Source organism: Chaetodon trifascialis, chromosome 3, assembly GCF_039877785.1.
Source record: "Chaetodon trifascialis isolate fChaTrf1 chromosome 3, fChaTrf1.hap1, whole genome shotgun sequence".
NCBI lineage: Eukaryota > Metazoa > Chordata > Actinopteri > Chaetodontiformes > Chaetodontidae > Chaetodon > Chaetodon trifascialis.
Genome location: NC_092058.1, coordinates 12,083,032 through 12,095,933, shown reverse-complemented (window position 1 = coordinate 12,095,933; position 12,902 = coordinate 12,083,032). Strand labels below are relative to the sequence as shown.

The 12,902-nt window shown below is 40.6% G+C and overlaps 1 protein-coding gene across 1 annotated transcript in view; it reads right to left on the bottom strand.

Moving 5' to 3' along the window:
- The window catches only part of syn2b (synapsin IIb), an 84,079-nt gene that overhangs the window by 29,475 nt on the left and 41,702 nt on the right, over positions 1-12,902 (bottom strand). Inside the window, exons 2-3 of the mRNA XM_070958405.1 lie at positions 3,709-3,766; positions 1,939-2,030 (exon numbers count right to left, since the gene is read on the bottom strand). Coding sequence (XP_070814506.1) covers positions 1,939-2,030; positions 3,709-3,766 — 150 coding nt within the window. The remainder of the gene's footprint in view (positions 1-1,938; positions 2,031-3,708; positions 3,767-12,902) is intronic.

Below are 12,902 nucleotides of genomic sequence, written 5' to 3'. Positions count from 1 at the left end.
ATCATGTTTCATCTTGTTGATGTTATTACTCAACATTTGTTCTTTCTGTTATAGTCAGTCAAAAGAAAAAAACAAAAAAGATAAAATACAAAAACAGATTAAGAGGAGCTGAAGATCACATAGTGACATGCTGAGTCTGGAAAAGATTACATCATCTTCGAGCTGAGGGGTACTTATCCACGTTCAGACTCAGAGCAGTTAGCAAAATCACTGCGTTGACTTGAAATCGATGGGCACAGTGCAATTACCGAGACAAATGTACATAGTTAAAATCATTCAAGTCTGAAAAGCCTCCAATGAACTCACACAAGACAGACTGAGAATTACGTTGTGAACTCATTAATTTTCTCCACAGGATGTTAATGTTTGGGTGAGACTGAGGCTGTGATGCAAATCTGGAGGTCTACGAGGAGCTCACATGAGTTGTAAAAGAATAATACTTCCTGTAGACACAACACTGTCCGGACAGGTGAATGTGAATCATTCTGTCTCATGCATAGTTTCCCTGAATCCAGGCTCTCTCGGGCAATGGTCACTGTGTTTGTGTTTGAGCATGTGCAGACCAACCCCTCATAAAGCTTAATTACAGGGCAGAGATGCTGATTGTCAGACTGAGGCTGCTGTCTTCATTTCCTGTTGGCTTTGCTGGTTGGTGGGCAGTGGGAGTTCCAGTCTTGCTTAATTACTGGCAGTATTCAGCTGGGACACTGGTGTCTGTGTCAGTGTGGTCTGTGGTGTGTGAGTGGGTCTGTGTGATTGTCTGGTTTACAGTACGTTTGCATGTTTGTATGCAGATCTGCTGTGCCAGTCTGTGGGTAATGGCTGTGGTCATACGCCTCTGCCCTTCTTTTCCACTGATCAGAACTTGCAGTAAACAAGTTTATTTATTACTTTCAAGACGTGCAGTCTGAGGTTATTCTTTCTGATCTCGTAGAAAAGTGTTTGGAATATTATTAATTGATGCACAAACACGGTACAGCAGCACGATACTCAGGCTTTAAATATTAATGCATTTGCAATTTGTTGTGCTTTTTTGTGAGGGCCAAATGTTCTTCAAAGTGGGACATTTTCATGAGGACTTTGGGTTATTAATTCGGGTGAAGGCTTCAATTGAAGGTCAGATTGAAGTGTTGGAAACATGTTGCTGTAGTCAAATTCAGATTGAGAATATATATCCAAAAAACAATGATGTTGATGAGGTAAAAAATTAAATATATCGTCTTTGTACCGTTTTTAATTGAGCATATCTCAAAAAGCATGATCACATTCTGTTTTATTTGTGTTTTAAATGCTTTTTGGAATTGGAGTTTGTAGTCAAGGGACTGGGCCAAACAAATTGATTAATTGTTCATTATGTTTTGGTTGTATTGTGGAATTGTAACAACTGAGCTTTGCTCCACTGAGTTGATGCTGCTCATACCTTTTTGTGATTACCAATTGTCCTTGCAAAAGGAGTCAACTTCATCTCCAATGCTGGGACAGCTTTGTGAGGAAAGACATTTCTGCTTCAGTTTAGTGTCAGGGAGTGAAGTCTACATGTGGTGGGTTAGAGGGTGAGATTAGGGTTGTATTGTGGGACTAATCTTACTGTCGAAGGTTTGGGTTAAAGAATGGTACAAAATTAGGATTTGGAGTTTGGGAAGAAGGATTTAACTCCAAAATAAACTCAGTTTGATCTCTGAACCACTGAAGAACCTGTGTGTGTGTGTGTGTGTGTGTGTGTGTGTGTGTGTGTGTGTGTGTGTGTGTGTGTGTGTGTGTGTGTGTGTGTGTGTGTGTGTGCGCGATCGTGTATTTTAGGGTGAAGGCTTAGGTTAAGGTTAGGGAAATGGTTAGCCAAGTAGTGGTTATGGTTATGGTCTCCGGGAAATGAATGTAAGTCTATGTAATGCCCCCAAAAGTGATTGAAACACAACTGTGTGTGTGTGCGATGCTGACCTGACCACTTTGGTCCCACCCCTGATGACCTGCATGTCCACGTTACAGGTTCCATTTGAATGTGACACGAGGTTGACCTCTGAGAACTCAGCCTATAAGGACGGAAAGAGGACACAAGACAGTTTCATCAGTTATGCACGCTCAGTCTTCACACACAGATGATGAAATACTCATGAATCTCATTGAATGGTAAATGCTGCAGAGTCATACACAGCAATTCTATAAACGATACAAGAAGCAGAATACCAGATGATTATATGCTCAATAGTCAAACTTATTGTGCAAGATAAGTTGCAGTAATTGCAGTTGTTGGTATACTGCCACATCATTCTTTTCTATTACTTGAATTGATGACTTGTACTGGGGGCAAAACAAACTTTAATAAATAGTTACTTTCTCTTTTAACAAACTTCCTTTGCAGAAGCAGTGAAATCACATGACTATATATATGTATCTGCATGCATAAACCACATAATCATTCTGGGAAAATAATGCATGTATGCTGGTCTTTGGTGTGGTTGCGATGATAGTGAGGATTTCTCCGTGACTCATAGCTGCCGACTCCTGTCTCCTCTTGTGTCTATTTTCGTTTCTGTGGTGAGCCTTGAGGTTGTAATTTAACTGTCAACATCTATTAGGTGTGAAACTGTTTGGTGAGACACCCCACAGAACAGTCGTTTCAAATGCTGTAACCAAGTATTGCAAAATGGTTTGCTGGTTAGGTCACTCAACCAATATGAAACCAAAATGTCACATGCTGTTAATATATAACTTAACTATGAGCACTGACTACAGTATGATGTCAAGATTCTGGTGTAATTTTACATTTGAAGCACTGGTGGTTCTGAAAGTGTGGTTACACAATTATATGTAGTTAAATATAAACAACACAAAAGTAATTTTTGCTGAGGATGATGAATGCATTGAGGAAATGACTCTGCAGTCTCTATTTGTCAGACAGGGTTATCACCCGCTGCCAGACAGATTCCTGACCAAAATGACATTTTTGCAAATAATACAAGACTCCAGTGTGACTCAGCTCTCAGGTGCTTTGAGCCAAATGCTAGCATCAGCATGCTAATATGCTCACAGTGACGATGCTAGCATTTTGATGTTTTCCAGGCTCACCGCCTTAGTTTAGCCTATTAGCATGCTAACATTTGCTAATTAGTACTGAGTAGAGCTGAGACTGACTGGAATATCACTAGTTTTGTTGCTGTTTGGTCATAAACCAAAGTATGGAGCAAACGTTGACCTGATGATGGCGCAAGAAGAAAGAGTCAGTTTTCATTTAACTTTCCGGGTATCTAGAGAAATCAGTAATCTGTAGCACATTTCCTGACAGTCCATCCAGTTCTCAAAGGCACTTCACTCAAAGTCAAAAATGTGCTTGAGGAAACCAACATTGGTCCTGTTTGCCCCTGGAGAGTTTGCCGCACTGGCACACTTAGGCAGAGACGCCTGCTTAACAGAACAGCATGTGAACAAAGTTAACACATTTTACTCCTTTTGCACTTTAGCTTCTGTCGAGGAATGTACAACCTGTTGTATAAAGCTTCAGACAAGCACAGCGTATCTGAAACAGTCTTTTACTCTTATTGAAAATGTGCTCGGGCGCCATGTCTCAGCTTGTCAGAGAAAACCTGTGCATTTCCATATCAAACGTGAATATGGTGTCAGTTTCATCTTACTTTCATCTCTGGTCTGATCCCTCTCAACCTTTTATATATGATTCTGCAGCATCGTAGGTCTTTTAACTCAACATGGTACCTGCTCCACTTTGATGTCGTAGTCCCCAAAGACCTTCTTTCCTCGAAACACTTTGGCCCTGGAAGAGAGGAGAAGAGACTTAGTTTGACATTTTTTCACTCTCACTTGTCTATGCTGCCCTCTACTGGACATCACACTCTCTGAGGAACAGAGAAGAGAAAGAAAATGGATGCCAGACTGCATTTCTAATGGACAAACTTTGATAGCTGTAGGAGAACTTATACAAAGCAGATCAGTGTGGCCATACCGAAACTACAATTGGTGTCATCTGAATGGGTGGAAACATTGAATTTTGGTTAGGGCTGAAACTCTTCTGCAATATCCAATGCTGTCTTACAGTTTGTGATGAATGGATGCAATATCATGGGGGTTTAATGTTGACTTCTCAATAACTTGGCTGCAAATTGCTCAAGAACGATGCGGAGATTGATTGCAATACACAGGCAGACAGATGGAGAGAGGACAAAGACAGACTGACAGAGACGAGCACGGAGGTACGGGCTGCCAGCCAACACGCAAACAGACAAACGCATCTGGACGCCTCATTTTACACAACATTGTAAATGGATCGCAGATGGTTTACGCCGTGTCCATCAAAAAGCCATACACTGATGCTAAACAAGGCAACAACAAAGAGCAAAGACAGATTACTTTATGATATCTACCCTTCAAGAAGTCATGTCTTTATTCACTTAATTATCTCTATGTTTCTGTTCATGCATCAGTTACAACACTGAATATTGTGTGAAGTGCAGTATTTCACCTCATTCCTGTCAAGGTCCTTGAACCACCTTGAATCATCCATTAAAACAATCCCCATCAAACAGTGAGCTTATGGACCATAATACTGTATGACATGAAATCAAATCGTATGTGCACTCATGGTTCCTCTCTGTGCCAGTTAAATTAAAAATGTATGTAAGAGCTCTTCCATAACCTCACAGGGCCTGGTGTAGTGCAGCACAGAGGCATCTGGCTTGTTAGTCTGGTTCATTAGGATCAGACCATCTGTGAGAGAAACACTCTGAGGGTATGATGCCATAATTTCCAACAATCAATAACCAGACCAGGAAAATTATTGACAGCAATACATCTTTTTCAGTCCCGCTAGAAGGTACAATTCTGCAAGGGTTTTGCAGCACACTGCAATGTTCTGATGATGCACCACCGAAAACCTCTGGTAGATCATTAAAAACAAACAGAGCACAGAAGAAAAACGACGTCTTTACGACTGCAAAATGTCCTAATTCTCTTTATAGTTTCTCATACATTTTCAGAATGAATCCCACTCCCACCGAATGAGTCGAAAGAGGCTCCACATTCAGAGTGTGTTCAGTGTCTGCAGAGCACAATGCAAAACAATACAGACGTCAGGCCAACACAGTAATGGACAATTACAGTGTTCTACAGCGAGGCTGCTGATGTAGCTTCCTCATTTAATTCCATCAAACAGCGTAATGTAGCTGCCACACAGCAAATCACGCTTTCCAGCAGAGCTGTAAGTGACTGTCTGAGAGACGTCTTTTACGGGACAGACATGCTTGCCACAAAAAGAGAAAATCTTAATATTCAGTTTTGTGGGATGGCTTGTTTTAGCAGACATCTGCATGATGCTTTCATGCTTCAAGCTGCATTTTCTTGGCCACGTGGGAGAAATCTGACATGTTTTCATCATATGAATGATCTACCACGAGGATAAAACCCCCAATTTTTGTACTAATACATATGTTTATGCTAAATATTTGAACACAGAGCAGACATGGAGCTAAGTTTGTCTGTCTGCAGTTTGGTGCCGCGCAGGTAGTAAACAGAGGTTTTATTCGATTTTTTCCACTGAAAACAGCTGCCTGGTGCAACTGAAAATGAGGATTCATGAGCATGGATTCTAGGAGGCAGAAAACCGGAGCAATAAAGCGAAAGATGCTGGATGGCTGGTGGAGCTGCAAGCTAGAGACTTTTCACATTTATAATATAAAGAAAGTCTTTAAAATGTTGATTATTGCAGCTTTAACAGAAAGTTCAAGTGAATGGAGCTGCAGTGCACAGTGCTTCCTGTAATCTGTCACCTGTAACATAAAGCCCAATGGTCCCAATGGTCTGTTACCTCCGACTCCGATCTGAGGCACAAACAATCCTGTTTGGTCTGTAGAGTCCACTTCAGAGTACAGAGGAGTGATGTTTGAACTTTAAACAGCCTACACCAAACGTCTGCACACCACACTTGGCTCTGAATCGAAAACATAACACCGTGACTACAAACGCTGCCAAGTGCCAACACAAATTTACAATTGCTTTCCCCCCCGGACCAAGCTTTCACTCCACCCGATGTTTAGGAGAATTGAAATGTTTTTTTTCTCTCTTTCTTCTCTCATCCGTCCATCAGTTTCACTCTCTGGTGTGTAATGGAGTACAGCTTGACCCAGCAGCTAACATTGGCTACAGATTTTAGTCTTAGGCCACAGGATGCCACACACGACAATGTAAGCAATATATCATCTCTAATGGCACATCCCTACAGTTTACTGTATTCAATTTCGAGCCCTACTAGTGTCTTATAATGAGACTTGAAAACTTCAGAGAATGCAAGTCAGCAATGCTTCCTTCACTCATGAAAGCTTCATCTATCCTCAACAATTGTACAGAATGTTTGTACATAATTTGATTTTCTTACATTTTCCTGTCGTTAAGGCAATTAGAAAGCGAGTATAACTACTTTAATAAGGAGTGAGTTGATAGATCCTCAGAGACAGACACCCACATGCTTTGTTATGGTATGTGACGCATGAGAAATGAAGGAGTACATGACACTGAGGCAAGCTGGAGCAGAGGTGAACATCTTGAAGAAATGTTTTCTTTGAGGAAAATAAATGGCTGGTATTGTCATTGTAGGTGCTATGGACTGAATATAAACTGCACATGCTAGCAGAAATTCAAGATGAGGATTTTAAGATGGAGCCGCTAACATTTTGTTGGCACCACCACCCGCAAACCAACTTTAAAAGAGCAGCTGAGGCAATAGAATAGTTTTGAAATCCTAAATTGTCGATGCACTTTGGTCTAAGTGGACACCAGTTGAGTTTCTAGAACTGCTGCAGCTCTACTGACTCTCTCGGGCAACGTGTGGGTGATATTAAGAGTTAGACCTCGCTCCAGCTATTATCCAAATGCAGCTGCGAACAGGGTGGCGAGCTGGTCTGAGAGACAGAGATGAAGGTGAATTTAAATCTCTTCTATTCGTGAGGTTAAAAGCCCAAGCAGACAGATCTAGAGTCAGCATCTGAGGAATTACTAATTGTTCTGGCTTAAGTGGACTTAAAATAAAAACTTATTGGAACAGGCTGGTGTGGAGCAACTGGGCTAGAATCTGACCTGTGAGCACCATGTTTCCAAGTCATTCTGTCAACCTTTATTACAGCACACAAATGGTAAGTTAGTAACCGCAACCAGAATACTGCTGAAAACAATATGAAGGCTCTCTGCTGGGTTAAATTCAACAGCTGAGCTCTGTTGACTCCATTTTTGTTTCAGGGTCATTTGATGCAACCCAACTTTCATTATTGATCTGTGGAGTCCAAGAGTCTGAGACAGCCACTCAGTCCTGTAGAAATTAAGCCTTTAAAATCAATGCATGGTCATGACAGAGAGGAGAAGATGATAAAGAGCGAGAAAAGAAGAGATTCCAAAATAACTGGGATGCTGTGTAAAAGAAATAAAACAGAATGGGAATCCTTTTTGATGCACACTCAATTGAGAACAGTACAGAGACAATATATTTAATGTTTTACTTCATCAACCTCATTGATTTTTTCTAAATATCTGCTTATTCTGAATTTGATGAAGCAACATGTTTGACTATGTATTAGCAGCCATTTCTGCATAATTATCAAGATATTACACACCAACATCATCATGTTTGATTTATGGTTTATGTTCACTTGATTCCACTATTTCCTCTCTTCTCAGAGACTCTGCAAGAGAATATCTCTCCTTAAATACACATGGATGATTGATTGCATCAAATAGTCAGATTTAGCCCGTGAAAATATCCCCCTGAAGCGATGATTTACATTGATTTAAGTCCTGTATCAACACACATCTCATTACAACAGGCGACGCTCCTTGCCCCTCTCTCTCCTATCATAGCTGTAGTTATTTCCCACTTTCCCTCTAGATGCATAATTTTTTCCACCCATCTGTTTTTCTATCCCGTCTGCAGTGATCATGATCGATTCGATGCAAAGACACATAAAGATGCATACAAATGAACCACGCATGATACGCAACTGCAGTTTAATGAGATTAGCGAGGCAAGAGTGGCCGTGTAAAGGCGGGATGTGTTGCTATGGTGTTTTAAAACATAGAAATCTGTTTCTGAGAACATGTTGAGCTGTCTACCAATGGGAAGAATCAATGGCAGGATTCAAGAAGTCAAGAAATAAAGCAAAGCAGCATTCAGCTCAAACAGCAACTGTGATTATCAAGAGCACCGCTGAGCTACAGTCATAAGATTTGGAGCCTTAATGAGTCTGATTTGTTTAAGAAACTCAAAAAAAAAAAAAGCCAGAATACCTTTTTCTAAAACCACAGAAATAACCCTCCTCCTTCTCTGGCAAAGCACAATGTCTCTGGCAGCACAAGACTACACACGCCCTGACCTTCTGATCACTTGATCCAAAAGGGGAGTAAAATAAGACTAAGACTACTGAAGTGAAAAGGCACATGGAGTGTTAGAGCAGTGTCAGCTCGAGGGACGGTGGAAGGAAGCTGGAGTGCAATTATTCTGCTAGCTGGCGTACTGTATGACAATGTGTAAGGGCATGAAAATGAGTGGAAGGAATAACACAGGGGCAGAGGACTCTGCTGGCTGCAGACCAAGAATTCATTTTCAGTCTCTGTGGAGGAGTTTCACAGCTACTGTAGGTTCTCCTACATGTTTAATATGGGAGGGATGGCAAGGGGGTATTCTGTGCAAATCCTACAGACTGGACCATTAAGGAAAAGTACAAAAGTATTTGCATCAAAAACTGGTCAAAGTACCAAAGGATTAATTATGCAGAATGCCGTATCATTGATTGATTAATGTATGCTTTACTCAATGTTGCAGCTGGTAAAGGTGGCGCTAATGGAAACATCTGCTCTGGAATCACAGGTTGGGATGTAGCCAGAAGTTGAATGTTTCAACCAAAAGATGATATAAATTACTGCAAAAATGACCTCTAAATACCACTTAGAGAGAAGACAGGAGGAAGGAAAGATTAGAGTAAGAACAGCATGGTGCATACAGAGGAGGGCAGGCTGCATTTTACCCAGCAACATTAATATTGTACACAGTAATGAGCAACTGGTGCAGCAGCACAGCGCAGGCGCAGAGGCTCTTCATTCATGTTGGACTGAAGAGGAAAAGGCTGAGAGGACATGAGAGGACAAGCTATTCTGCAGCAAAGAAAAAAGATGATGGTAAGTTTGGGGAAGTTTTGGGTGCCTTCACTGGTCCAGGCTGCAAAGGCTGGGGTTTGTCATAGTTTAGAGGACCACAGTAAGACACACAGACACTGCATGCTTAAACAAATACAAATACAAACAGACAGAACAATCACTTCTTCATTAGGTCATTTATTAGATCAGTGTTCAGTCTGACATTCGTCCCTCAGTATCTGTGAAGTAAAAGTCAGACCCAGAGCTCTGATTGGCTGCACCGACTCAGCATGCACAGCATACAAAGCTTTAAGTCGGTGCTATTGGCTCATGTTTTCTGCCCTGAGGTGAAGTCACTTGAATTATTCAGCTGCAGCACAGGAGGCTGTAACACCTCCTCCTGCCACATCTTGCTTCTCTTGCCATGTCCTGTGTTTGTGTTCGTGTGTGTAAGTGTGTGTGCGTCTGGCAAAAAGCTGCAAATTCTGATGAATACTAAACAACTATAGAAGTTGTCTGAATCAAATCACATCTGAATGATCATATTTGATAAACATGTTAGCGTAAAAACCTAATTAGCGAGCAACTACTGCCTTTACTTTGCCTCAGATATCAGTTACAAGAACAACGTTTGGGTTGCCAGGTTTCAATAAATTGCTTTGACTGTTGCTTAACCTGTGATGCTAATGCTAACTTAATTTGACATCATCTTACAGAACTGATCTATGACCCTAAATTAAATTATGGTATTATTTTTGCTGTTGAGTAATTAGTTAAGTAATATAACTACTTTTTACATTCTCTAAAGGGTAGTGAAGTAGTGAATAATCATTGGAGGAGTCTTCCTGTTTAGAGCTAAAAAAGACGAAGCAAGCGTCATGTTGGAGGAGGATAAACTCCAGCTACACCTGGCAACCCAAAAGTTGCTCTTATTAATGGCTTATCATTGGCATTTAAAGCATCAGTATATGATTGATCAGCCATTGAACAGCTACAACTTAGAAATGCTTTATACAGAGTGTCAGAATGGTACAAAAATCTGGAATAATTACACGAAAATTCTATTTATTTTTGCACATTTATAATAATTGTAGGAACATGCAGATAAATCTTGCTGTATAGGTCAACACGACATTAATGCTCTGGTTGCCCAATTATCCCTTTGTCCTGCATCATTTATCAAACAGAAGCGCGTGTTCGCGTCTGCATGTGGTTGTGGAGGGATTGCAGCCTGTTTGTGTGGTTTTATTACATTACTGTGACAAACGATGACCCACAGGACAAGCCGGGCTCTCATGTAGCAGACATGCTTAAATACTTGCGTGTGCATGTGTGTGTGTGTGTGTGTGTGTGTGTGTGTGTGTGTGTGTGTGTGTGTGTGTGTGTGTGTGTGTGTGTGTGTGTGTGTGTGTGTGTGTTTCAGAGCACCCACTGACAGCACATCTGCTGAGCTGAAAAAGGCTGATTGTTTTCTTGAGGTTTCAGGGAGTCCTGCCTGCAGATACCCAGAGATTTGTTATGGAACACTGTGTGTGTGTGTGTGTGTGTGTGTGTGTGTGTGTGTGTGTGTGTGTGTGTGTGAGAGCGTAGTTATTGTGCCTCTTGTCCTTGGAAAGCAGGCAGGAGTGACAATCTTTTTTATCTTGTCCCTGTAATTTGACAGCTTTGTTTTTACTTCACGCTGAAGCTCTCTTTGCCTCTCTCTCTTATCTACCTTCTCTTGTTCCGTGCCCACCCCTCACAGTTTCTCCATCATTAGCATTCACCTTCTCATCCTTTTACACGTCCCTGCGAGCAGATGGACATTTTTGGCGGAGAGAGAAATAGCCGTGAGTTAAATTCCATCCGCGGGTAAAATGGGTTTGTAATTCTGCAACAACTTGACTGAGTTGACAGTATGAAGCAACAATGTGCAGACTGTTATACTGAGCACTCAATGATGTTTTTTTCAACATTTCAGGGGGAAATTTGGTACTCTTGGTTTACACTTTATGTTAAGATACACATTCATAATTAACTGGCTGCCCTGCAGGTAGGCATATTAGCAGCAGACTGGCTATTTATTAGTGGTCTCAGGTTATAAAAGTTAGGGTTAGATTATTAAGAATGTAAATCATGTACAATAACTTCCTCACTTAGTACCACTAAACAGTAACTGGGAGGTAGGTGCTTTATAATGACATATAAAGAACAAATATAAATAAATAATATGCATGCCAATAATGGTGAATATGTGTACCTTAATATAAAAAGTTAGAGTACTTTATACTTTATACTCTACATTCACTTTACCGCTGTGTTTTCCTGTTTCTTTTTAGATTAAGGCTGTACATACTGTAAATGTCATTTTATAAAATATGATGCATTATTACAGGTTAACTACCTGCTCGTCTATGGCATACTTTTACTTAAGTAGAGCTTTAAATGCATGACTGACAGGAGTATTTTTATTGTTACTGCTACACTTCTACTTATAACACCACCACCTTTAAAACAAGACAAAGCAATTTTCTAAAGGCAGTTTTCACTTTTGTTTGCCAGCTGACAGCAGCAGCAAATCACCAGAAATGAATCTGTCCATGCTTTTCAAACTGGCAAAACATGACAGCTCGGGTAGAAACAATCTCTAACTTCACCCCACAGAAGACTGCTTCTGAAAACACTTGAGGCATACAAAAAAGCTCGGCTGAATTTGTGATTGATTTGTAATTACAATGACTAGACGAAAAGTTTGTTCACAACATTCGGGCAGCTAGCAGGGGAGGGATTGTAAATTGATCAGCAGTGTCAGCCCGTTCTGGCTTTCAGTCATTCATATTAATATCAATATGTAAATGAGCATGGGGAAGGAAAAACTGACAAACTGAGCACTCCACTGAGAGCCAGAATGGCAATTAAGAAATATTTATTGATGTTTTTATGAGGAAAAGACCCAGAATGTACACCTGTTGGATTTTGGGAAATAGATTTAAGACACACTGGAACTAACAAGTCTATTAAAGTGACTGATAACAGCACTGAAAACCTTCAAATCTATTTTGCTGCTTTGGTGCCGCAGTATCAACATGCTGCCATCATCAGTCCATCAAAGCGTGACCTGGATGACCAATTAGCCAGCATTGTTTTCATTCAGACTGAACGCAGTGGTATTTGGTTTGCAGTTGACTAATTAGCGGGAGTGACAAGCCAAACAATTACTGGCAAATATGGGTATGATTGCTCATTTTAAAATGAGGATCTCCAGGCTGAAGAAACCAACCTCCTTATTACTGCAAATTGGTGGCTGCATCAGAAAAGCCCTTACGACTGTGGTGAAAGAGTGTGATCAGGCGTGTTGTTGCATTTCAGTTCTGTAATGGAAACCGCTGAAAAAACAACGACAATATATGGCAGGAGCTGTCCTCATTGAATTTCTAATGGACTTTTAGAAAAGACACAGCAGGTTATGGCGGCAACTAATGAGAATTCTCATTATCAACTGAACTGTCAATTTTTATTCCTGATTAATCACTTAATCGTGTCTATAAAATAAAAATTAAAAAAAAAATCCAAAGGTTGCATTTTCTAATCCCTTTCTTTATCCAACCAACTGTCCAAAACCTGAACACACTCAAACAAAAGTGGCAAAAACTGACAGCTGAGAAGTTGGAGCAACAGAATATTTGGCATTTTGGCTTAAACAAGACTAACAGTCAACAGCCTGTGTGAGGGTCTTGAGACACAGTGCTGCTTTGAGTCACATGCTAACATACTCACCATGATGATGCTAATATGTTGAT